This window comes from Oncorhynchus masou, chromosome 5 (genome assembly GCF_036934945.1).
Source record: "Oncorhynchus masou masou isolate Uvic2021 chromosome 5, UVic_Omas_1.1, whole genome shotgun sequence".
NCBI lineage: Eukaryota > Metazoa > Chordata > Actinopteri > Salmoniformes > Salmonidae > Oncorhynchus > Oncorhynchus masou.
The window spans coordinates 72,831,801-72,859,102 of record NC_088216.1 but is presented as its reverse complement, the minus strand read 5'-3'; the positions used below and the strand labels follow the sequence as shown (position 1 = coordinate 72,859,102).

General features: G+C 41.5%; 2 protein-coding genes across 4 annotated transcripts; one reads left to right on the top strand and one right to left on the bottom strand.

Moving 5' to 3' along the window:
* Positions 1 to 430: 430 nt before the first annotated feature.
* LOC135540223 (uncharacterized) lies at positions 431 to 13,990 on the bottom strand. 2 transcript variants are annotated; one of them, XM_064966713.1, is made up of 11 exons: positions 13,715 to 13,990; positions 12,021 to 12,210; positions 11,840 to 11,931; positions 11,512 to 11,744; positions 10,963 to 11,199; positions 10,800 to 10,874; positions 10,391 to 10,607; positions 9,154 to 9,362; positions 8,423 to 8,495; positions 3,739 to 3,856; positions 431 to 1,393 (listed from the first exon to the last, which is right to left on the bottom strand). In XM_064966713.1, the coding sequence occupies exons 1-11, from the start codon at positions 13,728 to 13,730 to the stop codon at positions 1,198 to 1,200; spliced, it is 1,656 nt and encodes a 551-aa protein (XP_064822785.1). In that variant the 5' UTR covers positions 13,731 to 13,990; the 3' UTR covers positions 431 to 1,197. The 2 variants fall into 2 exon arrangements, with proteins under 2 accessions (XP_064822785.1, XP_064822786.1); XM_064966714.1 differs by lacking the exon at positions 12,021 to 12,210 and having other exon boundaries at positions 11,840 to 11,992.
* A 1,346-nt stretch (positions 13,991 to 15,336) lies between these two features.
* On the top strand, positions 15,337 to 21,422 carry LOC135527855 (2-epi-5-epi-valiolone synthase-like). Of its 2 annotated transcripts, none has more exons than XM_064956475.1 (5): positions 15,337 to 15,629; positions 19,163 to 19,802; positions 20,025 to 20,261; positions 20,546 to 20,798; positions 20,912 to 21,422. In XM_064956475.1, the coding sequence occupies exons 1-5, from the start codon at positions 15,454 to 15,456 to the stop codon at positions 20,995 to 20,997; spliced, it is 1,392 nt and encodes a 463-aa protein (XP_064812547.1). In that variant the 5' UTR covers positions 15,337 to 15,453; the 3' UTR covers positions 20,998 to 21,422. The 2 variants fall into 2 exon arrangements, with proteins under 2 accessions (XP_064812547.1, XP_064812538.1); XM_064956466.1 differs by having other exon boundaries at positions 20,010 to 20,261.
* Positions 21,423 to 27,302: the final 5,880 nt, after the last annotated feature.

Below are 27,302 nucleotides of genomic sequence, written 5' to 3'. Positions count from 1 at the left end.
TAGCCCGGTTAATAAGGGACCCCATTATGTAAATTTGAGTATGGCCACTGATAGCGAGAAGTTTCTCACACAAACAAGCACCGTCTCATTGCATGGATGGTGCTAATTGGACACTCCTTTGGTATAATTGCAGTGACTAAGGCCGTGCCCTCAGCTAACCTCCTTTAAGCATTGTTTTGCAGCACATAAACAGTACAGGGAGCAATTAAGATGTGGATTGTAAGCACCACTTGGGGGACCAATCAGCAAAACCATGAGAGAAGAGCTCAAGGAGGGGGGTACACTATGGTACCCGGAGAAACACAACCATCCCAGGACTGTCAAACAGGGAGTTATTACACATTTATATGCATAGAATGTCTAGTTAGCTTTGAAACCATATTTATGTGTTCAGTATGTAGTCCCCATAAGGAAAGGATTAGTTACAATATTAAGTTTGATAGTGTTTATTTTATAAACCGACTGTATTTCGTACAGTATCTTGTCATACACATCTCAGTACTTTCTACTATGCCCAACCCATCTTTCACAATCTAATATCCAGTACATACTGCACTTGCACAGTAGAAAGCAGCATTCATTCCGTGTATTAAAATCTTGAACTATGAACCCGTTTCAAGTACTTTTCACTTACGAAACAAATACCTCTGATGGGGCAAATGGTGTCAAAACCTGTTTATAAGAGTCACTCACAGATTCCAGGGTGAAAAATGTTTCTGTATAAAAACACAGATGTCCAAAGGATAGCACCATGTAGAAGGCGTAAAAAGGATTTGCGACAAAGTGTGCATTTCTGTCAAGAAAATTATAGGGATATGAAAGCACAACTGTGTGGAAATAAATGTCCCTTTTATGTGAAGACTACTATATGAAACTGTAAAATAATCTCCAATCTGACATCATGGTAAACCAGGGAAGTAATCACTCTGACCTAATCTCTGTTACTCTAGTCTTCCCTGTGGAGATCAGTCACAGTGGTCGCCACAAGAGGCTGATGAGGGGAGGACGGCTCATAATAATGGCTGGAATGGAGTGAAATCAAACACATGCAAGCCAAGTGTTCCATATCATTCCATTCCAGCCATTACTATGAGTCCGTCTCCCTAATTAATGTGCCACCAGCCACCAGCCACCTGCGGTGGGTGTCTATTCCCAAGAGTGAACCAAGAGGGGAAAAAATTAAGCTTCTCCCTCTCTCTACCACAGACTTTGCCCACCCTCTATGACTAAGTTATGCCCTGTCATGTAGTCGGAGGCGTCAGATGCCAAGTAGACCACTGCAGCTTGCAGGTCTGTCACTAGAGCCAGTCGTCCAGCAGGGATATCTGACAGCCAGCGCTGCACCAGAGGCCTCAAACTCTCCGAGTGGATGAGAGGGGTGTCAACAATCCCCCTGAAAAGAAAAAGGGAGACAGAGATGGAGGGAAAGAGAATTCGGAGACATCAGACTTCAAAGCCAGGAGTGACAGCAGTGTGGCGTTTCAGAGCCACCACTTTGGTAACCAAAATAAAATAATAAATAAACCCAATTACCCTTCAGAAAAAGGGTACATCTCTGATGATATTTACAGTGGGACGCGTGGTGTTAAATGACGGGCACGTCGCAGGAAGCACCACCAGGTACGACAGGACCCTAGGTGTAATTTGCCTTCAGGAGCCTGTACATTATCACTTTCTCTGCGTCTCCCTGATTCCTGCCTGATATGTGCTTTAGCTGGTTTGATTCTCAGGCATAGTGCTTGAGTGGCATTTCAAAGAAACAGGTATGTTGGTACTTTAGTGATTAGTACTATAGTACTATAGTGATTTCCTCCTCTGAGACTTAGGTACTTTCATGTTTAGACAATGCTTGTGTCAGCATTAATCTATCATAACCAATGATTTTCTCTCCACCTATTGAAATATATCATTTGGATAAACGTGTCAACACAGCTGTGTCTAATGTGAGACGACTTCAGGCTTTTCACACAATCATTATGAAAGTAACTAAAAGCTTCACGGTCGACTCATCTTTAGCCCGTCCCCGACATGTTAGGCATGCAGTATTCCTGGCTGTGCATTGATACAAATTCCAACATTTGGATAAATTAGCGGCTCCAAGAAGCATGTGACACCTTGGTTAACATATTCCACCTCAATTATATTTCTCTTCAGCGCCCTGTTATCTGGAACCTTTCCTGGCAATCAGAGGTGCTGTTTTCCCTCAACCAATTTTCTAGATAATGCAGCTTATCACCGGCGCGGCTAAAGTTGCCAATGAAATCAGGCTGCAGTCAACCTCGCACTCGCTAATTGTGTCCCTTTTTTATGCATATTTACTGACTGTCACTTCTATGAAATCAGCGCCCCATTGAGACAGCCAGTTAGAAGGGGGAAAGAATTGCTTCTTTGCAAATTAAAATTAGCAAACAAGCTCTCGATAAATAAAGCAGAGTGGGCGCTTTGTTCTGGGTGTGGTGACGGGCCCCGCATGCCGAGCCACCGGACGGATTCGCCGGGGCTAAGGGATGCTCGACTTAACACACACATACACAGCACAGCGAAGAGTTCCTCTGTTCTCTTCTTCACCGCCACACAGCTTCACAGACAACTAGATACAAACAATGTGCTATTGTTGTGGAGACACTTGGAGTGAGGATGCTCATTTGATTTCCTAATTGAATATAACAATTAGAGCAAGTGTTTGTTTGATTCCTCCCTAAAGACGCCATCTAATTAAGCCTGAGCACATTGTTTGAGGGCTTAAATGGAACTTTTACAATGGAGGAAAACACTCAATCGCTTCTCATCATTACTGTTCTTGGCAGCTCAACAAATAGTAATACATTCTGAACAAAAATGTCAAGTTTCATGTTTCATGAGGTGAAATAAAAGATCCCAGAAATGTTCCATATGCACAGAAAGCTTTTCTCTTTTGGTCACAAAATTGTTTACATCCCTATTAGTGAGCATTTCTTCTTTGCCAAGATAATCCATTCACCTGACAGGTGTGGCATATCAAGAATCTGATTAAACAGCATGATCATTACACAGGTGCACCTGGTACTGGGGACAAAAGGTCACTCTAAAATGTGCAGTTTGGTCACATAACACAATGCCACAGATATATCAAGTTTTGAGGGAGTGTGCAATTAGCATGCTAACTGCAGGAATGTCCACCAGAGACTTTGCTAGAAAATTGAATGTTCATTTATCTACCATACCTTATTCACCTGTCTGGGACCTGTCTGGGACCAGCCACCCCGACAGCTGATGAAACTGAGGAGTATTTCTGTCTGTAATAAAGCCCTTTTGTAGGGAAAAACTAATTCTGATTGGCTGGGCCTGGCTCCCCAGTGGGTGGGCCTTGCTCGCCAGTGGGTGGGCCTGGCTCCCCAGTGGGTGGGCCTGGCTCCCCAGTGGGTGGGCCTGGCTCCCCATGTTTGCACCCCTGTCCAGTCATGTGAAATCCATAGATTAGGGCCTAATGATTTCCTTATATGAACTGTAACTCAGTAAAATCATTTAAATTGTTGAATGTTGCATTTATATTTTTGTTCAGAATAGATGGGCTTGAAGTCCATGGACATTTTGTATGTGTACATTCTTAAATCAAAGTTAGGATTGAAATTTTAAAAAGTATTTGTGATGTGTGAACTGTTGTGGCATGGCGATACAGATAAGATCTGACATTGACACTATAGGCCTATTCTGAAGCCAGGCCATTTAATAAAACTAACATTTGGGACACAAACTTACGGTGAGATGCAGTTAACTCGGACCCCTCTGTCAATCCACTCTGTGCCAAGTGTCTGTGTCAGTTTGACCACTCCTGCCTTTGAGGTGTTGTAGGCAAGCTGCTTCTGTGGGTGGGGCACTGCAGAGGGGACAAATCAAGTCAAGTAGTATCGGTTCAACTACACCTGCATAGGTTTATGTATTTATTTGATCTGTATTGTTGTCCATCACTTGTTTTAAACTAAACTTGAACTAATTAAAACACATACAGTTCATTCCTGAGAGTTTTTATACACCTTGACGTATTCCACATTTCATTGTGTTACAGGCTGAATAAAAAATGGATTAAATAATAAAAATGACCCTCACCCATCGACACACAATGTCCCAAAATGAAAAAGTAAAAACATGTTTTTAGAAATGTTAGCAAATTTATTGAAAATGAAATACAAAAATATCTCATTTACATAAGTATTCACACCCTTTTGCTATGACACTCCACATTTTGCTCAGGTGCATCCAATTTCCTTTGATCATCTTTGAGATGTCACTACAACTTGATTGGAGTCCACCTGTGGCCAATTCAATTGTTTGGACATGATTTAGAAAGGAACACACCTATATAAGGTCCCACAGTTGGCAGTGTACAATATATATACAAAAGTATGTGACCATCCCTTCAAATGAGTGGATTCAGCTATTTCAGCCACACCCATTGCTGACAGGTGTATAAAATCAAGCACACATCCATGCAATCTCCATAGACAAACATTAGTAGAAGATAAGCCTTACTGAAGAGCTCAATGACTTTCAACGTGGCACCGTCATAGATGGCACCTTTCCAACAAGTCAGTTCGTTAAATTTCTTCCTTGCTAGAGCTGCCCTGGCTGGTCAACTATAAGTGCTGTTTTGCAAAGTGTAAACGTCGGAGCAACAATAGCTCAGCCGTGGTAGGCCATACAAGCTCAAGGAACGGGACCACCGAGTGCTTAAGCATGTAAAAATGGTCTCACTAACACGCTCCAAACTGCCCCTGGAAGCAACATCAGCACCAGCACTGTTTGTCGGGAGCTTCATGAAATGGGTTACCATGGCCGAGCAGCCGCACACAAGCCTAAGATCACCATGAGAAATGCCAAGCGTTGGCTAGAGTGGTGTAAAGCTCGCCGCCATTGGACTTTGGAGCAGTGGAAACTCATTCTCAGGAGTGATTAATCACGCTTCACCATCTGGCAGTCCGACGGACAAATCTTTGTCAGAGAAGAAACTATACCATGAATTGTGTTGAGGCATATATCTGGGGAAGAGTATATAACAAATACTAGTGTTGAAAGTTTCCAAAAGCACAGTGGTCTCCATCATTGGGAAATAAAAAAAATATGGAACTACGCAGACTCTGCCTAGAGCTGGCCGTCCTGAGCAACTGGGCAAGAAGGACATTGGGAGGTGATCAAGAACCCAATGACCACTCTGACAGAACTACAGAGTTTGTTGGCTGAGATGGGAGAGCCTGTCAGAAGGACAACAGTCTCTAAAGCACTTCACCAATCAGGGCTTTATGGGAGAAAGGCCAGACAGAAGCTACTTCTGAGAAAAATATACGACAGCAGCGCCTGGAGTTTGCAAAAATGCATGTGAAAGACAGAGCACAAGGCAAAAGATTCTGTGGCCTGATGAGACAAAAATGTAACTCTTTGGCCTGAATTCAAAGCGCTGGAGAAAACCAGGCACAACAGACAATTCCTTGATTAGAAGCTGCTTCAGAGTGAAACGACCTTAGACTCGGGAGAAGATTTACGTTCCAACAGGACAATGACCCAAAGCATACAGCAAAAGCAACGCTGGAATAGCTTCAGAACAAGAAAGTGAAAGTCCTTGAACGGCCCAGCCAAAGCCCAGACTTGAATCCTAAGACTTGAAGATTGCTGTTCACCGCCTCTCCCCATCTAATTTAACAGAGCTTGAGAAAATCTGCAAGAAAGAACGGGAGAAAATCCCCAAATCCAGATGTGTAGAGTTTATACAGACATACCCGAGACGACTCATAGTGTAATCACCATCAAAGTTGCTTCTACAAAGTATTGACTCAGGGGTGTGAATAATTATGTATAATGTTTTCATTTTCAATTAAATTTGCTAACATTTCTAAAAACATGTTTTCACTTTGTCATTATAGGTTATTGTGTGTAGATGGGTGGGGGAAAAATCAATTTCATCCATTTTGAATTCAGGCTGTAACACAACAAAATGTGGAATATCCATATAAACTGCACTCAAAGTCCAAAAGACAAACCTTACCCCTCTAATAACCATGAAACACACACTACAATGTAGACTTTCTCTGAGAGTAATTATTTTTTTTAACCTTTATTTAACTAGGCAAGTCCGTTAAGAACAAATTCTTATTTACAATGACGGCCTACCCCGGACGACGTTGGGCCAATTGTGCACCGCCCTATGCTACTACCAATCACGGCTGGTTATGATACAGCCTGGATACGAACCAGAGATTGTAGTGACGCCTCTTGCACTAAGATGCAGTACCTTAGACCGCTGCGCCACTCGAGTACCCCTGCATATTATTCATTCTATGCATTTCTTCATTTCAAACATAACTCAGCACCCTGGTTTCTACTGCATGCTACATGAAAACACCTCCATTAGGTACTTGGGACCCTGTGGATAAAGCCATGTCAAAATAATTGCTTGTAATGTCCAGTTACGCACCATCTTCAGCAACAAAGGCAACACACCATTAGTTTGCCTTGACCATCACAGATGCTGCACACTGCATGGGATTCTTGGACAGCGGCTAATTTCCCTCTGGTTGATTAATCATCACAGGGAAGCCTCCAAGTTACATACAACTTTAGTAGTTAACCTCGTCGCCCCTTGATCTCACTGCCAAATTGCTTCGGTCGGAACAGAGATGATAAATATGACACAGCTGCAGAGAGGCAGGGGCTGGTCCTGGGGAGACAGAGTGGACAGGAGATTCACAGTCCCTCGTTTGTTTAGAAAGGAACAGAGCTGATGTGAGGAGAGAAGAGGATGGAGGATGCTTCCATGATGGAGTGAGGAGGCTAAGGAGGAGGTGCAGGCCCTTGGGGAGGACCCCAGCCTTGGAGGAGAGGAGGAGCACGTGAGGAGGAGCAAAGCCCAGGGCTTACACCCAGACTGAAGGTGAAAGACGATTTATCAGGACAGGAAACACAGCTAAAAAAGCCTAACAGTGCTAATCCTCACTGAAGACCTGATGATACAGCTCCAAAATACCGTTCAAAACAGGCCTTCATCCTTCAAATAAACCTGCATTGATGTTTTCCGTCTTTAAGAGCAGTAATCCTTAGAGAGGGAGAAAGAGAGCACTGTCTAAAATCCTCTTTAACATCCCCCCTGCTACATATTGCCCATTCTAAGTGGGGGGAAACGAGCCCTTTTCATCACAGGCCTACACATACTCAAGTCCTCAGGACAGATAGGAAGTAAAGATGGTACACTGGCTGAATGAGCGTGCCACTGACATGATTCTCTCTATCCTCTTTAGTCAGGTCAAATACTTTATATCTACTCTCCAATACAGCTTTGTTAGCATGTCAAAAATGCTCTTCCTTTGTGTGGCCTATCATCATTCTCCTCAAATGTACAGGGGAGGGTAAAAACACATTTTATTCAGCAGATGGACAAAAAGCTGTCATTGTCCAATTAAAATACACATTCACGGCTGCTTTTTGGTACCCTACTTGGCTAAAACAGGTCCCCTCTGATTATTCATTATGACAATACTGTAACAGATGTCCAGACCAATAAAGTAAATTCCTGCAGGACTGTGCAGAACTGTAATTGAGTAATTGATCACTTTTTTTGTTGCCATCCTCTATTTACCAGCATGGCCCTGTTTTACAGATTGCCCCTGCAGTTGGGACTCAGGCCCATATGTCACAGCAGTTTATTGGCGATGACTATACTGCTGATGAAGTGTTACTGTTTCTCTGGAGGAACCTGTACGAGGATTTACACTGGGCTGGGAATAACTCCCATTTCACAATGCACTTAGTAAAATGTAAAAGCATCTGCTGCTTAAACACAGCCCTTTACAGAGGCAGGCAGGGTTGTTGCACAGGAAATCTTTTACATGTTGGACCTCAGGTTTCCTTACTAACACATCCTCCCTAGAGCTCAGGAGATGGATGTTTATTATGATGCAAAAGTGCCTTGATGAGCAGCAATCACAACTATCTGTGTTTGCTGCGGGAGAATAATGTGGGTGGATAAATCACTATAGCATTGTCCTGAATAAACAGTTATATGGTGAAGATTAGCAGTATTAGCAATTATACTTAAACAAACAAAAAAGTTGCATTTGTGAAATGGGTCACCAAGTTTCCTCCTCTGTCACTTTAAGTTCACTAAAGTACACTGAAATGGCATGACTGTAGAATACCAAGCCCATTGAAGTCGTTTCGCAACGCTACAGAAACAAACCGTATACAATTATGTTCTGGTGCACAAAATCACTGTGATGAGTATTACATTACTGTACTTCTCAGTGTACTATAGGAGACATATCAATGCAGCAACAAAGCTCAGGTCATTATTCTTCACTTGACTCACTATACATGGAGATGAAAGGAAGACATTCTCCCTCTAAAACATTGATGAAATCTAAAGGGAACATACAGGATAGATAGAATATTCACTAACCTATTAGACTGGCCATGGACGCTGTGTTAATAATCTTCCCATATCCTTGCTTCAGCATCACACGACCTGCAGCCTGAGGCAAGAATTCAGGGAGAATGGACACATATTAGAAACATTCATCACACTTTTAGTATTGACACCCTGTGTGTACACTTTTCATTATTATTCATACTTACTCATAGACCCTAACTCAAACTCTCATATATTCCATGTGTAATTTACACGTCATCCCCCCCAAAACAGTTAGATGTGTAAACTCAAATGCAAACAACTGTACATGTTTCCTATTTTCCAGACAGGCTTATGCCACTGGTATGACCCTCTGAGTAATGAAATAGATCACACAGGCCTACAGTAGCATACTAGCCTAGGCTGCCAATAGTGGGCTCTAGATCTGCACTCTCGTCTTGGATTGATGTGCCCAACCGTTAATACACTTGTGTCCCCCGTGGACCGGCTCGTACATAAAGCATCCTGCAGTCAGGCTGCAAAGGCATCCTTTTCCTATTTAACAAGCTTTAATGGCGGGCAGTTGGGGGAAAAAATTGTAAAATATGTGTACCGTTCTAATAAAACATTTTCCAACACCATTTCACACCACATTCAGCCGGTCCACTGGGGACACAAGTGTATTACCAGCTGGGCACATCAATCCTAGATGATAGTGCAGATCAGGCATCCCCTATAAGTGGTCTAAGTTTACAACAGATTACAGTAGAGGAATCACACACCTGACAACACATGAAGGTCCCCCTCAAGTTGACATCAAAGGTTTGGTCCCACTCTTCCAGGCTGGTGTCTTCACTGGCTGAGTTCATGTTGATCCCTGCGTTGTTGCATGCTATTTGGATCGCTCCCCATTTGGACACAATGCTGTCAATCATCCTCTCAACATCTAACGATTTGCTGATGTCAGCAGTAATCGCAATGCAATTTATCCCTGGATTAAAAAGTAGTGGCAATTTAAAATGCAATAATAAGCAACTTTGAAATGATTGATATTATTCCTATTTTGTGTCTTCATATGCAAAATATGGTGCCATGTGGTGCAGATTAAAGTTTTGCCTGAAAATATAATATAATCAGATTACAATATACAACAGGGATAATGAACTAGATTCAGCCGATGGTTTCTTGAGTGGAAGGTCAGGGGGTCGGAACATAATTACAAATCATTTGTAGTCTACAAAGTGACCGCAAGAAGCCAAAACAGATGTAATATTTCACTAGAACAATCATTCAAACCTGGCTTACGTTTGCATACAATCACATACACTGAGTGTACAAAACATTAGCAACACCTGCTCTTTCCATGATAGACTGACCAAGTGAAAGCTATGATCCCTTATTGATGTCACGTGTTAAATCCACTTCAATCAGTGTAGAGGAGGGAAGGAGACAAGTTAAAGAAGTATTTTTAAACCTTGCTACAGTTGAGAAATGGATTGTGTGCATGTGCCATTCAGAGGGTGAATGGGAAAGACAAAGATTTAAGTGCCTTTGAATGGTGTATGGTAGTAGGTGCCAGGCGCACCGGTTTGTGTTAAGAACTGCAACGCTGCTGGGTTTCAGCCAACTTGACACAACAGTGGGAGTCAATATGGGTCAGCAACCCTATAAAACGCTTTCGACACCTTGTAGAGTTCATGCTCTGATGAATTGAGGCTGTTCTGAGGGCAAAAGGGAGGGGTGCAAACTCAATATTAGGAAGGTGTTCCTAATGTTTTGTACACTCAGTGTAGCGTATATCTCTCTATTATGCGTGGTGGGTATTTTTACCTAATGTCCAACAATAATAAAATAAAACAATTCAAATCTTGGGCCGCTAGTAGGGGAACAATGATGTACAGTATTTCCTTGACTTTTCACTGACAGTAGAGCACCATCTGCTGGTAATACATGGAAGGTTAATATGAAAATCAAACATTGTGACAATCATAGTGGTGTGTGCTAATGCCAAAGCCTTACCTTTCAGTGTGAGCTCCTCTGCCACGCCCTCAGCCTTCCCTTGGTCCAGGTCTACCACAGCCACTTTGGCACCGGCCTCTCCTAGGGCATGTGCGAACGCCCTGCCTATACCTTGGCCTGCCCCTGTCACATAGGCCACCCTGCCGTCCAGACGCATCCGGTCCAGGATCGACCTCCCGTTCAAACCCCGGAATACTTCATCGTCTGTTACCTTGCTCTGAGACAAGTCACACACAAGTGAGTTATAAGTGTGAAGGGAAAAGTCTGTATGAGCTTTTAAGTACTGTAAAGTCACCATTTGACTCATGGTAGTAACTACAGCTGTCAATGACAACAATGATAGTAATTTTCTTTTCCCTTTAGCATGGGCACTAAGTGTGGTTCTAACTGAGGATGCGTCATATGTTACCTGTGTGCCTGCACATGCTGTTGCCATGGGTACTCTGCGGATGATACTGATGCCATCTCTGAGGGGGACAATGACCTTACAAAAAGAAAAACCTTCTTTACTAACACAGAAGTAAACACCCAGTAATAATTAGACAGATTACAAGCCATGTCTCTCCACTCACCTGCTCCACACGAAGATCACTCTTCACAAACTGGTTAAAATCTCGAAGCGCCAGCCCGTTGACATCAGCGGTGTCCTTTAGGTAGACCTTAGCCTTGAACAGAGAGTTATCCACACATATCACACCACTCAGCCGTAGGAGGTTGTGGTCCAGGATGAACTTGTAGTAGTTGATGTAGTTGTTCTTGTCTGCGTCGATAAAGACCATGTCAAACTGCTCACCTGCTGCAGCCAGATCCTTTAAAAGAGACAATATTATCAGAGAGCCGGACCATTCACTGTCAATGAGCTAGATACACTGATACAGTGTATAGCCTTTTACTTAGGTATAATGGTTGTTATATATATATATATATATATATATATAATTGGCTATTTATTGTACTCATATTTATTACACTTACAAATAGTTTTGTTTACTTTAAGCGATTTGGTTTGCATTGTATATGCATGTAACTATATAACGTGGTTATTATGCAAGTAGACTAACATGTGTAATCACTGCAGCCTAAACTTAATCAATGTAGTTACACAACACGTAGTTAGTCACCTTCAAGCTATCCATGGCAGAACCAATCTTCACTGTTATCTTCTTGCCATGTGGAGACCTGTCAAATATGGGCTTAGCAAATTCTTTAAGATATTGCTCAATCTCACAGGCAACTAGTGACCCATCCTCGGGCAGTCCTTCAGCCATTGAGAGAGCACCATACCCTGTGAACATGCCTATCTCGAGGATCCTCTTGGCTTTACTCATGTGAACCAGCATTTTCAGAGTCTGGCCTGCCAATGAAACAGCAAGACAAATATTTAGCACTACTTAAATATGTATCTCTAACCAAGCATCTACACAACTGTACCCAATAGAGATGTCTCACCTTCCACATGCCCAGTGATGCACTCTTTTGGAAGCCGAAACTGAGTCTTGCCGTCCTCGAATACTTTATCCCAGTCGTGTTCCATCGTTTTCCTACACATCCGTATGGGATTATGTAAGAATGTGCATCAGAAACCATCCATGTGAACTGTGTCTGTGGGAAGGACAAGATAATTACTCACTGATACAGCTCAGCGAGAGGTGCACTTTCCTGGCTGCTCATTTTCTCCAGGTAGCCGTCCAGACCACACGCTATGTCCAGGGCCTTCTGTAGGTTGACCCTCAGTTCCTCTGGAATGTTGGCAGTGCTATCTGCTATCTCCTTGGCTTTGTTTAAGAAATCCACCATGAATTCCATCGGGGTGTCAGAGACTGCAGAGAACACAAGACCAAAACTGTACACAAGCCTATACAGTATAGGCCTAATGAGTACAGTAGGCTATTACACTAATGAACAATTTGAGATACAGAGAAGGAGTGACGTTATAATAATATGGAATTCCAATGGTGTAAAGTACTTAAGTAAAAAAGAAATACAAAAAAAACATTTTTGGGGGGTATCTGTACTTTAATATCTATTTGAGAACTTTTACTCCATTACATTCATAAGAAAATGATGAACTTTTTACTCCATACATTTTCTCTGACACCCAAAAGTACTTGTTACATGTGGAATGTTACATATGATATGCACTTATCAAGAGAACATCCCTGGTCCTCCCTACTGCCTCTGATCTGGCGGACTCAAATGTTTTGTCTGTAAATGATGTTGGGAGTGTTGGGAGCGTGCCCATGGCTACCCGTGAATAAAAAATATATTTGTGCCGTCTGGTTTGCTTCATATAAAGAATGTAAAAGCATTTATACTTTTACTTTTGATAGTTAAGAATATTTTAGCAATTACATTTACTTTTGATACTTAAGTATATTTAAAACCAAATACTTTTATACTTTTACTCAAGTAATATTTTGCTGTGTGACTTTTTACTCAAGTGACAGTTGGGTACTTTTCCCACTGGACAATTCATAGACTACTCTGTCATTACATAACTATACCATTAGATGGACATAGAACTCTAGGAAGAATGGATGAGCCCAATAAATAACTGCAACAGGCGGGGTTATAAGTGTATGTTCCTAGAGATGCGGTAAAGATGTCAATGGAACTCGACCAAAACCATGGATATGCCATCGAAACGCGTGGGTGAAAGATGCCTTATGGTACCTCGTACATTTAGGCTATTGTTTATGTGTATTTCACAATATGTTCATGTAAAAATCGGAGTAAACTGCTTGTATAGATGTGAACCCCAATACATGTTAATGCCATCGTCACCAATCAACGACAATACAGTTCAAAACTAGACTACCACCACCGATTTCTGTATGCTAGCGATACTACAAAGGGGAGTTAGGAAACTAGTATTAGCAGTCATTTATTCTAAACCTGAAAGGGGACCAATTCTAAATGTTATGCAGCGAAAACAACCACATATGTTCAAATCGGACGTTAGTAACTACATTGTGGGCATGTTACAATACATCAATCTTGACGAATATCCACTTTGTTAGATCAGATTTGTTAAATGTGCGCCAATCCGGGGTCCTAGTCCCCCACGGCTGCGTTCCATGCATTGACCTCTTAACCACATCTAGCTAGTCCTATATGTAGGTTATTTAATTTAATTACAATTAATATAAATGTAATGTTTAGTTTTATAATGCACAAATAGTGGATTATTACGAATATACTATTTAAGTGTCCTATCATCTTTCCAGTTGATGTTTCAGTCTCCTGCAACTAACAAGCCCAACCACATTCATTCTTTCGAGCTTCTGCAATCATAGCTAGTTCTGTGAGAAAGACCCGACATACCTTTGGCGGCCTGCATGGTGAATTTCCACGGGGTTCGTAATACAAAATACACAACAAGTTGTCAAATCACAAAGGGCGACTGGCAAAGCAGTTGTCTGTCTGTCTGTCTGTCTGTCTGTCTGTCTGTCTATATAACTTAACCCCGTTTCAGTTGTGTAAATGTATCTTTACTGATGGCTTACGAAACTCCCCAAAATAAACTCCCTCGTTTCCCACACAGTAGTTCCGCCCACGTGTCCGTTGACCTGTAAGATCTGTCTATCGATGTCAAACTTTTTGTGTAAACCTTTCGCGACAACGTTTTTTCGGGTCGTTTTACTGTCATCACGTGGGCGCAAACCTTACAACACAGCTATGTCTAATGGAGCTGACCTTCAACCAAGTCAAGCGCCACGGTATCTGTCCAGCTCAGGCATCCAGACGTTAAAAAGGCCACTTGTGTAAAGAAATAAAAATACAAGTTGTTTCCATCATGTCTACACTTTTGTCGCGAAGTGCTGAAGTGTTAAAATGAGACATGTAAAATGTGAAATCATTCAACTGTTAAAATAAAATAGAATGGATTCTTAGCTCAATACAAAGACATAAATGATCACTTTACTTCAAGAATGTGTATATTTCCCATTATCATACATTTTCTCTACAAAAAGTCGATCTTAAACTTTCATCTTGGCTCATCCTAGACTGACATTGCTTTTTTTGTCAGCTGCACGTTTTATTACTCTTTATTTTCAGGTGTAGGATCTTAATTTGATTACCCTGTTGCTGGACAATGTTACTGCAGCTCAGGGATTTGAACTAGCAACCTTTCAGTTACTGGCCCAACATTCTAACCACTAGGCTACCTGCTGCCCCAAATTAAGATTCTACATGTATATTTACTCTTCCAACAGAACACCAGGAACTCACCAGATGTGCTCAGATGAAAAATGGTCAATTGAATGTTGACCTCTGACAACATCCATCCAGTGCCACAAACAAATACTTTGTCTTGTAACTGTTGCATACCTGTGTCCAGTATGTTAAGTAGCCTAGGAGGCTACGTAATTGAACATACCACAATTCAACTAAACAAAAATGTTTTTTTCTTACAGTCAATTTGGCACACACAAAAAAGGGGTAGGATAATGCTGATATAATATAATATCCAAGGCCTTTTACGCATGTTCACCAGTGAACGGCAGGGTAGCCTAGTGGTTAGAGCATTGGACTAGTAACCGAAAGGTTGCAAGTTAAAATCCCTGAGCTGACAAGGTACAAAATCTGTCGTTCTGCCCCTGAACAGGCAGCTAACCCACTGTTCCTAGGCCGTCATTGAAAATAAGAATTTGTTCTTAACTGACTTGCCTAGTAAAATAAAGGTAAAATAAAAAATTTCAACAGAAGTTTTTTATTAAGTAGCCTAAATATGTTTTACATTAAAAAAGTGTAGGATAATCAATTATATAGCCTATTGTGGGGGTGGGGGAATCCCTCTTTACATAATTCTATAGTTTCATTACATCACTCCCCAAAATTGTGTAAGGATCATGCTGGGGCACGTGCTCCACAATGGTTTTGGCTACACTTTCATAAGCACACTGAAAATACTTGCTCCTCCCCTGGCAGAAGTGAAGTGATCTGCTGTCGAGGATATATGTATATATACAGAGAGTAATGAGAGGTGAACATTATGCTCCATTAGGTTACTTGTCTCTGCATCGGTCACTCATTAGCTTCCAATACACAAATATATCAAGATGTCACTTGATGCAAACACTGGGAAGACACATGTGGAAGAGCCACTGGAATGCAACAATATTGCAGTAATAAAGAAGAACGAGTTTCACTTAGTTCAAGTCAAGGGCACATGGAAACGCAAATCGGGAAATAAATTGAATAAAAATATAAAGGGTCGAGTATCAGCTGCCAAAATGTGAGTAAAACTTGTGTTAAAATATAATTAAGGGATGCAATTGATTCTAAATAAATTAAAACGTTATGCAAAATATAAGGTTTGTGCACATTATCGTCATACATCTAAATTCATTTTCTTGATGTTAACATGCTTTATTTTATTAGACCCTCTAGCTAGACTTTAAGTAATAAAATAAGGAGCCTCCCACTGGGCAAAAACTTGTTTTCACGTCATTTCAACAAAAATATTCAATGTGATGACGTGTAATCAACGTGGAAAACTGATTGGATTTGCAAAAAGTCATTAATAAGGGAATTTCGTAATTTTTTCAACCAACTTTGAACCTAAATCCAATGGTATGGTGAAATTATTTTGCTTTTCACATTAGTTGACAACTGAGCCATATGTAAATCAAAACTAGATGTGTTGAACTGACATTTGTGCCCAGTGGGCTTGCACAAGACTTGGCTTGTGTGATTCGGAATGGCTCATAGGACCAGGAGCCTATCCCATGTTTCTGTAATGTGAGTCATCTTGATGTACAAGCACACCAACTGGACAGGACACTAGTGTCGTGTCTTTGGCTATGCCGGATTAAGTGATATGACATGCTATTCTATAAAATAATTTCTCCATAATTAATATTACCTGATTGAGCTAATCATGTAAATGTAATCAACTAGAGAGTCGGGCACCACAAAATAATATTTATAGAGCTGTTATCTTCCGAATAAACTCTTAAAGACCTAGTAATATTTTACATCAATAGCAGTCAATATTAATCGTCATCTTAATTCAGTCTCATCTGAAAGTTGTACATTCTTGGTTATCTGCACGAACCCTGGCTCACAAGTTGAACCAGCAATACAAAATTGGGTTTAATTATTTATTTACTATTCAAATCAAATGTATTTATATAGCCCTTCGTACATCAGCTGATATCTCAAAGTGCTGTACAGAAACCCAGCCTAAAACCCCAAACAGCAAGCAATGCAGGTGCTAAAGCACGTTGGCTAGGAAAAACTCCCTAGAAAGGCCAAAACCTAGGAAGAAACCTAGAGAGGAACCAGGCTATGAGGGGTGGCCAGTCCTCTTCTGGCTGTGCCGGGTGGAGATTATAACAGAACATGGCCAAGATGTTCAAATGTTCATAAATGACCAGCATGGTCAAATAATAGGTCTGGGACAGGTAGCACGTCCGGTGAACAGGTCAGGATTCCATAGCCGCAGGCAGAACAGTTGAAACTGGAGCAGCAGCACGGCCAGGTGGACTGGGGACAGCAAGGAGTCATCATGCCAGGTCGTCCTGAGGCATGGTCCAAGGGCTCAGGTCCTCAGAGAGAGAGAAAGAAAGAGATAATTAGAGAGAGCATACTTAAATTCACACAGGACACATTTACTAAATACCTAAATAATCACACAGAATTACACATACACATCATTAAATCATAACTTGATTACAAATTACGTCATAAAGGAAAACATCCCTAGCAGGCGGAACAGATGTGACAGCTTGTTACACAAAAGAAAGGGGGCGGGGTTTGAGTGAAAGAGCGGGAAGACTGAGTTTCAGGAACAAAGGGCGAAGCTGTGCTATCGTAAATACAGTATCTTATGCATTCTAAATTACCGCCCATTTGGAAAAGGAAAATGCAATAAATATTTACTCTGAGCTGCGCATCGGTAGGTTGGTGGTAGATGGAAGGCCATGTTGCCCAACCGAGTCCTTCGTCCTTTGAAGAATGTCTGCTGGTAAATTGAATACGTTGTAGTAACGTCATTTTGTGGTAGACGGGATACTCTGTCTGTTCCTTCCTAACCCTCGTTTGCAGCGGCTGTGGCTAACTTAACGGCTAGGAGGTATCACTTCTGTAGTGAATAAGAGTTCAAAGTTCATACCATTCACAACCAAAACTCACGCTGATGTTGGCTTTGTTCTATAGTTATTATCTGAACCATTCTGACATCGAACCGTTGTCCTCACATCCTCGGAACAGAAGGTTATATTGTCGTCAAGGGCTTATAATTTCGAATAATTTCATATTCAAACATTTAAATTGAACAACAATTCCATGTGAAAGTGTAGACTTTCCACTGTAGAGTTTATGTCATCTTATCATTGATGAGAATGTCTCAGATGACAACCGAACTGACATCATATTCATTAAGTACCACTGCATATGTTCAATTGGTCGTATTATCAGAATATAGTTTATTTCCCCCCACCTACTGATGTTCCCAGAATCTCTATGTTAACCAAAGAGTTTTGCAAATGTAACATCAGTAGGGTAGAGAGAGGAAAAAGGGGGGAAGAGGTATTTATGACTGTCATAAACCTACCCCCAGGCCAACGTCATGACACTAGTCTATCGCAGGGCCTTACCCCCCAATGTATCTCCTTAATACTGAGTGCCAAGCAGATACTCATCTGGTCCCATTTTTATAGTCTTTGTCATAAGCCTGAGATCCAGGGCCGGTGCCAGAACAAATCAGTTGGATAGGCATTTGACTTCAGTTGGATGGGCCCATTTTTTCAGGTATTTTGAATTTTGTTAATGGCTGTTATAATGAAGACCAAAGGCAGCTAGTGAGTTTCAAGTTTGTGGAAGTTTACAATTTATCCTACAATTTTACTTATCTGCGTGCCAGTTATGATTATTTTTATATGCGCATTTTCGTAACGTTTTAGTTTCTCAAAATTATTGTCACATGGTTAATCATACAAATATGAATTCAAATGGTTCAAATCTAAAAGTTAAAATTAAACTAATGCAAGAGCACCAGCCTTTGCCACATGGACACATTGATAGCCTACACAATGATCCATTGGTGGCTAAAGAAATGAGCGCATGGAACTCAGAGATAGCCTATAAGCCAATGGAGCACTAGGCCTATAACTTACATCTTCATCTAAGTAAAATACATAGGCCTAAAGACAACAAATAAAAAACATTAGAACCTATCCTGATAAAATGCACGTTCTTTCAATTGCATGCCTATGTGTCTCCCTTTCTGTCTGCCTTGACTTGAGCTATAACTAGTGAAGTGCAACATTGTATCAACTCAACAGGTTGGCTTGCTCTCCCTCAAAGTTATCAGGACAGAGAAACCACACTCATGCTCATTGCTCACATGGAGCACTCTCTGACAAAACTCCTAAATTATGTTTATGAAGTAAACCAAAACTTGTTTCCCACAAGTGTAGCAGGTTGTGAACTCTGCAAACTGGACAGAAAACGTATAACATGCCATACTCCTTTTGTCCAGACAGCATCAGATACATGGTCACACAAAAGGAGACAGAAGGGCGCTGTTTTGCTCACTCGGATGCTTTATCTGAGATTGTTGAATTTTTCTGTCATCTCTTGTCTCGTCAAAAATTATTAATATTTCAATATTTTATTTGGACGGGCAAGGATGGTACGATAGACTTTCCACAGAAAGAGAAATTGTGTGAATGTACATTTATCCCCAGGGTTTGTTCTCTAAACATTTACTGTACATATTGTACTGTACATAAAATTATCTGACAAATATATCACGTTTTCCAGCTATGAGAGCACCATGGAGCAAGGCACCTCCTGGACAGTGGTCAGCCCTATCATCTTCACCTACAAGGTGACAGAGTCCCTGGGCTTGCTGGACCCCAGCAACGACACTCTGCTCCTGGGGCACATTAGGGACCCCCAGCAGCTGGAGGCCCTGAGGAACAGCATCAGCACCAAGCCCCTCAGGCGCTTCGTGGTCATGGACCAGACCGTCTACAACCTCTACGGCTGCCAGCTCACAGACTACTTTGAGGCCCATAATGTTCTCTACAGGATCCTGCCCCTGCCCACCACCGAGGAGAACAAGTCCATGGAGCTGGTGATGAGGATCCTGGAGGAGGTCCATAAGTTCTCCCTGGACAGACGCACAGAGCCCATCATCGCCATCGGAGGAGGAGTCTGCCTGGACATAGTGGGCTTGGCGGCATCCCTGTACAGGAGACGCACCCCCTACATCCGCGTCCCTACCACCCTGCTCTCTTATGTCGACGCCAGCGTGGGGGCAAAGACTGGGGTGAACTTTGCCAACTGTAAAAATAAGCTGGGTGGCTACATACCCCCGGTGGCTGCTTTCCTAGACCGCTCCTTCATTCAAACTGTTTCTCGAAGACACATCTCCAATGGGCTGGCCGAAATGTTAAAGGTACAGTGGCAATGCCTGACAGCAACAGATATGAATTAGATATTGGACTGTACATGAACTTAGGATACAATGCTGTACTATTTGACTGTATACTATACTGTAGAGAACAATATACAGTACATCATCAGTCTTATAGAATATGTTGATGCTCATTTAGCTCTGTAGATCTGGTTTTATGTACTGGTATTTAATGTAAATGTAATGTAGATGTGTGCTCTACAGATGGCCTTGATGAAACACAGAGGTCTCTTTGAGCTTCTGGAGACCAACGGCCAGTTCCTGTTGGACTCCAAGTTCCAGTCTGACAGCGGTCTTCAGGGGGACAACAAAGATGCTGCCTCCGTGTCCACACGCATGGCCATAGAAGCCATGCTAGAGGAGCTGGCCCCCAACCTGTGGGAGGACGATTTAGACAGACTAGTAGACTTTGGTCACCTTATTAGCCCAGAGCTGGAAATGGTACAGTACAACCAATTTTTACCACTTCACCTTAAATAACCACAAAGCCAAATAGTTCCATGAGCTACTGTATGTAACCGGGTTTGAACCAATATGTCATCATGCCATGTTTGTCACCTCCTGTTCCATTTTTAGTGTAACTATGTGCCAGATGAGCATGGTGTCAGGTTTACTCACACCTGTTTGTGTTAGTTAACGGCAATAAACAGTGTGGCTATGAGTAATACTGCACTCTAAAGAGTTGTGCATGGATACTGTACTGAACGTTGACCTTCTTATTACAGAAGGTGCTCCCTTCCTTGCTGCACGGAGAGGCGGTGAACATCGATATGTCCTACATGGTTTATGTGGCCCGTGAGAGAGGCCTCATGACAGAGGAGGAGAAGCTGCGGATTATAGGCTGCATGGGGGGGCTGGAGCTGCCTGTGTGGCACCAGGACGTTACCATGGCACTAGTGCAACACTCACTTTGTGAGAGGCTGAAACACTCTGGTGGGCTGGTCAGGATGCCTCTACCCATTGGCCTAGGGCATGCAGGTAAAGAGACAGACATGTATTTTTCAGTTAGAGTTCAGCACATTAACAAAGATTAAAAATGCATATATTTTCAAAGCTGGTGTTAACAATCTCATTTTTCTCTCCATCTGTAGAGATCTATAATGACACAAGTGATGACACCCTGTACAGAGCGTTTGAGAAGTGGTGTGATGAGCTGCGACCAAGCGACCTGAACTAGTCCAAATATTTTGCATTACTGTAGATTATTTACTTTGAATGATTTAAATGATTAAAACAAGGATGTGGCATTTCTGCTTGACATGTTGACACAGATATCTAGAATGCTCAACAGTTGTTGTAGCTGATATTTGTTGGTGCTGTTGATTGTTCAGGTTAACTTGATTTGATAGAAAATTGCAAGCGATGTCTTGTCCTATTGAACAATACAGGCCCCTCACAGTTTCACTACTACATTACAAAAAGGGAAATTCAAAACTTTATGTATGATGACTTTGTATTGCTATTGATGTTTTTGATGTCTCAAATGTTCTCATTAAATCGTTTTGTGTTTTAAATACACAATTACAAACACTTTATTTAGGAGCAATGCACTTTTATATTGTACAAAATACAGTTGAAGTCTGAAGTTTACATACACTTAGATTGGAATCATTAAAACTTGTTTTTCAACCACTCCACAAATGTCTTGTTAACAAACTATAGGTTTGGAAAGTCAGTTAGGATATCTACTTTGTGCATTACACAAGTAATTTTTCCAATAATTGTTTACAGACAGATTATTTCACTTATAATTCACTGTATCACAAATCCAGTGGGTCAGAAGTTTACATACAGTAAGTTGACTGTGCCTTTAAACAGCTTGGAAAATCCCGAAAATTATGTCATGGCTTTTGAAGCTTCTGATAGGCTAATTGACATCATTTGAGTCAATTGAAGGTGTACCTGTGGATGCATTATTTCAAGGCCTACCTTCAAACTCAGTGCCTCTTTGCTTGATATGGGAAAATCAAAGGAAATCAACCAAGACCTGATGCACTTCACAAAATAGATGGCATCATGAGGATGAGAAATGTTGTGGATATATTGAAGCATCATCTTAAGACATCAGTCGGGAAGTTAAAGCTTGGTCGCAAATGGGTCTTTCAAATGGACAATGACCCCAAGCATACTTCCAAAGCTGTGGCAAAATGGCTTGAGGACAACAAAGTCAAGGTATTGGAGTGACAATTACTAAAGCCCTGACCTCAATCCCATAGAACATTTCTGGGCAGAACTGAAAAAGCATGTGCGAGCAAGGAGGCCTACAAACCTGACTCAGTTACACCAGCTCTGTCAGGTGGAATTGGCCAAAATTCACCCAACTTATTGTGGGAAGCTTGTGGAAGGCTACCTGAAACGTTTGACTCAAGTTAAACAATTTAAAGGCAATGCTACCAAATGCTAATTATATTGAGGTTCAGTGAATGTATTTTAGTGTGTTTTCACATATAGTCCTCATTAAAAGAACCAATCTCAGTCCTCTTTAAAAGAACCGATCACAGTCCTCTTTAAAAGAACCGATCCCAATCCTCTGTGAATTTTGGGGTAAAATTAGCAACAGTGCTCAGTCCTCTTTGCATTCACATTGCCATATTTAAAAAGCAACCAAGATCTATTTCCAAGATTTACTCAGTGCGCTCTGGGTTTTTACAAAGTGCAGGACAAGCCATTTTATCAGAACGTGTTATCGGACAGCTAGATATACCTACTTACATTGTGTAAGCTAATAGATTGCATTTAGTTCAAAGATGAGACATAATAATTGTATCCAGAAGATACTGTAAATATTATTGGTAACAGAATAAATAGCAGAAGAATAACTGCATATTAAATAATGTTGTAATTGACAATTGTACACCCAATGTAGGCTACTGCTAGAACAGATTTTGTACTCTATGTTGGCGTCCTCTCACACGATTCAAACCCCACAATCGAATAAACAGTTTATGAAACATTTTTAGCCTATAGATCACATGTTGCAAACAAATAATCTGAACTAAAAACATATTTTGGAATTTCTGTGCATCATTGACAATCGCTAATCAATAGGGCTATCCAAAAACAGCACGTTTTCCCTGCAGATTATCATATCCTCTCTTTTGTGACACCAATGTGAGAGGGTTTTAGGTACGGGAAATGGTGTTGCAGTAGTCTAGTGTGTGGTGCGGGAGTAATGACAAGCGAACCTGGGGAGCTTTGTGTTCACATTGCCCTTAATTCTTGATACTCCCCATCCCGGATCCGGGATCGTGAATAAAGCCTCAGGCTCATTAGCATAACGCAACGTTAACGATTTCTGAAAATCGCAAATAAAATGAAAATAATGTGCCTGCTCTCAAGCTTAGCCTTTTCTTAACAACACTGTCATCTCAGATTTTCAAAATATGCTTTTGAACCATAGCAAATCACTAATTTGTGTAAGAGTATGCTAAGCTAGCTTAGCATTTTGAGTAGCATTTAGCACGCAACATTTTCACACAAATAAATAAAATCATTTACCTTTGAAGAGCTTCGGATGTTTTCAATGAGGAGACTCTCAGTTACGTAGCAAATGTTCAGTTTTTCCTGAAAGAATCTTTGTGTAGGAGAAATCGCTCCGTTTTGTACATCACATTTGGCTACCGAAATGAACCCGAAAATTCAGTCACCAAAACGTCAAACTTTTTCCGAATTAACTCCATAATATCGACCGAAACATGGCAAACGTTGTTTAGAATCAATCCTCAAGGTGTTTTTCACATATCTCTTCATTGATATATCGTTCGTGGAAAGAATGTGAAAGAGTACTGGACCATGGAATTCAAGTGAACCGAACTCAGACCACCTCTCAAAATGCTCTTTTGAGGGTGCTGAGTTCCTTGGGAGTGTTCACACTGCACAACAATTTAAGTGAACCACACTGTGTTCACAAAAATTGTCTGAAAGGGACTACGTTGGTGTGAAAACAAACACCCTGAAACAACCAGTAATATTTCTGAAATTAAAGGCACCTAAATCTATGCTAGGTAAAGCTCCGCCTGGTCACTTCACTGGTCACTTTAACAACAGCCTGATCATCCCCAAAGCCGACACCTCATTTGGCCACCTATCCTTCCAGTTCTCTGCTGCCAGTGACTGGAACAAATTGCAAAAATCGCTGGAGTTGGAGACTGTTATTTCCCTCACCAACTTTAAACATCAGCTATCTGAGCAGCTAACCAATCGCTGCAGCTGTACATAGTCCATCTGTAAATGCCCACCCAATCTACCTACCTCATCCCCATACTGTTTTTATTTGATTTACTTTTCTGCTCTTTTGCACACCAGTATATCTACTAGCACATCATTATATGGTCATTTATCACTCCAGTGTTCATCTGCTAAATTGTAATTATTTGATCCTATGGCCTATTTATTGCCTACCTCCTCATGCCTTTTGCACACACTGTATATAGACTTTCTTTCTTTTTCTACTGTTTTATTGGCTTGCTTATTGTTTACTCCATGTGTAACCCTGTGTTGTTGTCTGTGTCACACTGCTTTGCTTTATCTTGGCCAGGTCGCAGTTGCAAATGAAAACTTGTTCTCAACTAGCCTACCTGGTTAAATAAAGGTGAAGTAAAAATAAATAAATAATTGTTCACAGAGCTCCACCGATACAAATCAGTATGGGGTAGGCGTGTCAAACATATGGTCTGTGGGGATATGGGGATGCTCTACCGAAATAACCCTATATTTGGTTTAAAAAAAAATGTAATCACGCATGACGCATTCTCAGTATGAGGAAATATAATGTTTTATAGTATGTGAATTTTCGAGCATGCTTTAAATGCCTTGATGTTATACTAATTTTGTCATTTCATCTAGTAGAATTTGCATTGGAGGACGGGTGCTGCGAGTTTTGATACCGAGATCTCATCTAGAAAACAACAAAACAACTTGTAATATTGCGAATAGTGAAGCTTCTACGGTGGTGTTCAAATGTAAGTAGTTTTTGTTCCGTTTAAAATGTTCACGACTATTTCATCGTGCATCATTGAAAACAGATTTTCAGCCTGCTGCCTTCTGTGCCTTTAGCTAGCTACATGCTTTCGTAGGACTAGAAGTTACAACTGTTTGAACAGTAACGTTAGCTATAGGGTTACTTTCTGTTGAGCGACAACTTCACATTTAACATTAGACTAGTTAGCTAGTAAACTAGTTTCATTGCACATAGCCCGTTATGGTGAAAGTAATGGTAAGCTGCATTTGTAACTGTTTCACCTTGGCATACCAATTTCATAAGGTATGTGGCAGTCTAGGTACAGAAAGTTCACACAACTCTACTTTGCTCACGTTTTGGTTAATGTTGTACTTCTTATGTATTTTAATGATCTCCATGAATGAGTTTGAGCTGGAGGGGCAGCTGTCACCTGCAATATCATAACATGTATTGATGTGCTGCTAATACAGGTCCCCTTTTCTCTGAGAGCAACAACACTTTCCCATCGATATCCTATCCTTCACCGGACCATTAGTTAGCGGGGTGCGCGATAATAACGTTTCAATCGGTGACGTCACTCGCTCTGAGCCCTTGAAGTAGTTGCAAGGGCCGCGGCTTCTGTGGAGAGATGGGTAACGATGCTTCATGGGAGGCAGTTGTAGATGTGTGCAGAGGGTCCCTGGTTTGAGCCTAGGTTGGGGCGAGGAGAGGGATAGAAGCTGTACTGTTACATATGTGTGAAGATATGTTAGAACGGTGCAGCTATTCCAGAGAAAAGTACTGCAATTGTCATAATACCTTTTACAGGGCTTTACATGTACCCACCTCAAGTTACTCCACCTCAAGAATTGCATTTGGCAGAAGGCTCGGCATACTGGCTCTCGGTCAGGCAAATGAGAAATAAGTGCTCCCAGGCTATCCTGAAGGCCAAAATTAGTTACTTTAAGGAGCAGTTCCCTCTCTGTGGGTCTAACCCCAAGAAGTTCTGGAAAATGGTTAAAGACCTGGAGAATAAACTCTCCTTCTCACAGCTGCCCATGGTCCTTAATGTTGATTATGTGGTTGTTACTGACAAGGAGCACATGGCCGAGCTCTTTAATCACCACTTCATTAAGTCAGGATTCCTATTTGACTCAGCCATGCCTCCTTGCCCGTCTAACATTTCCTAATCTCCCACCCCTTCTAATGCGATGAGCCCCGGTGCTCCTCCGCTTTATTCCCCTAACCTGCTACAAAGTTTCCCCTGCAGGCGGTCACTGAGTCCGAGGTGCTAAAGGAGCTCCTTAAACTTGACCCCAAAAAAACACCTCGGTAAGATGGTTAGACCCTTTCTTCTTTAAGGTTGCTGTCCCTATCATTGCCAAGTGATGACCTTTTTAACCTGTCTCTCCTCTCTGGGGAGGTTCCCATTGCTTGGAAGGCAGCCATGGTGTGTCCTTTATTTAAAGGGGGAGATAAAGCTGATCCTAACTGTTATAGGCCAATTTATATTTTGCCCTGTTTATCAAAAGTGTTGGAAAAACTTGTCAATAATCAACTGACTGCCTTTCTTGATGTCTATAGTATTCTCTCTGGTATGTAATCTGGTTTCCGCGCAGGTTATGGATGTGTCACTGCAACCTTAAAGGTCCTAAATGATGTCACCATTGCTCTTGATTCTAAGAAATGTGCTGCTGTTTTTATTGACTTGTCTCAGCCACTGCCTGTCACCAATGGAGTACCCCAAGGTTTGATCATAGGCCCCACACTCTTCTCAGTTTACATCAACAACATAGCTCAGGCAGTAGGGAGCTCTCATTCATTTATATGCAGTCTTATATTCAGCTGGCCCCTCCCCGGATTTTGTGGTAAACGCTCTACAACAAAGCTTTCTTAGTGTCCAACAAGCTTTTTCTGCCCTTAACCTTGTTCTGAACACCTCTTAAACAAAGGTCATGTGGTTTGGTAAGAAGAATGGCGCTCTCCCCACAAGTGTGATTACTACCTCTTGAGGGTTTAGAGCTTAAGGTAGTCACCTCATACAAGTACTTGAGAGTATGACAAGACAGTACACTGTCCTTCTCTCAGCACATATAAAATCTGCAGGCTATTATTGTAATCACTCCTCTTTCACCCCAGCTGCCAAACTAATCCTGATTCAAATGACCATCCTATCCATGCTAGATTATAGAGACGTAGTTTATAGATCGGCAGATATGGGTGCTCTCGAGCGGCTAGATGCTCTTTACCATTCGGGCCATCAGATTTGCCACCAATGATCCTTAAAGGACACATCACTGCACTCTATACTCATCTGTAAACTGGTCATCTCTGTATACCCATCGCAAGACCCATCGCAAGACCCTCTTAGGCCTCACTCCCCTCTATCTGAGATACCTAATGCAGCCTTCATCCTCCACATACAACAACCATTCTGCCAGTCACATTCTGTTGAAGGTCCCCAAAGCACACACATCCCTGGGTCGCTCCTCTTTTCAGTTGGCTGCAGCTTGCGACTGGAACGAGCTGCAACAAACACTCAA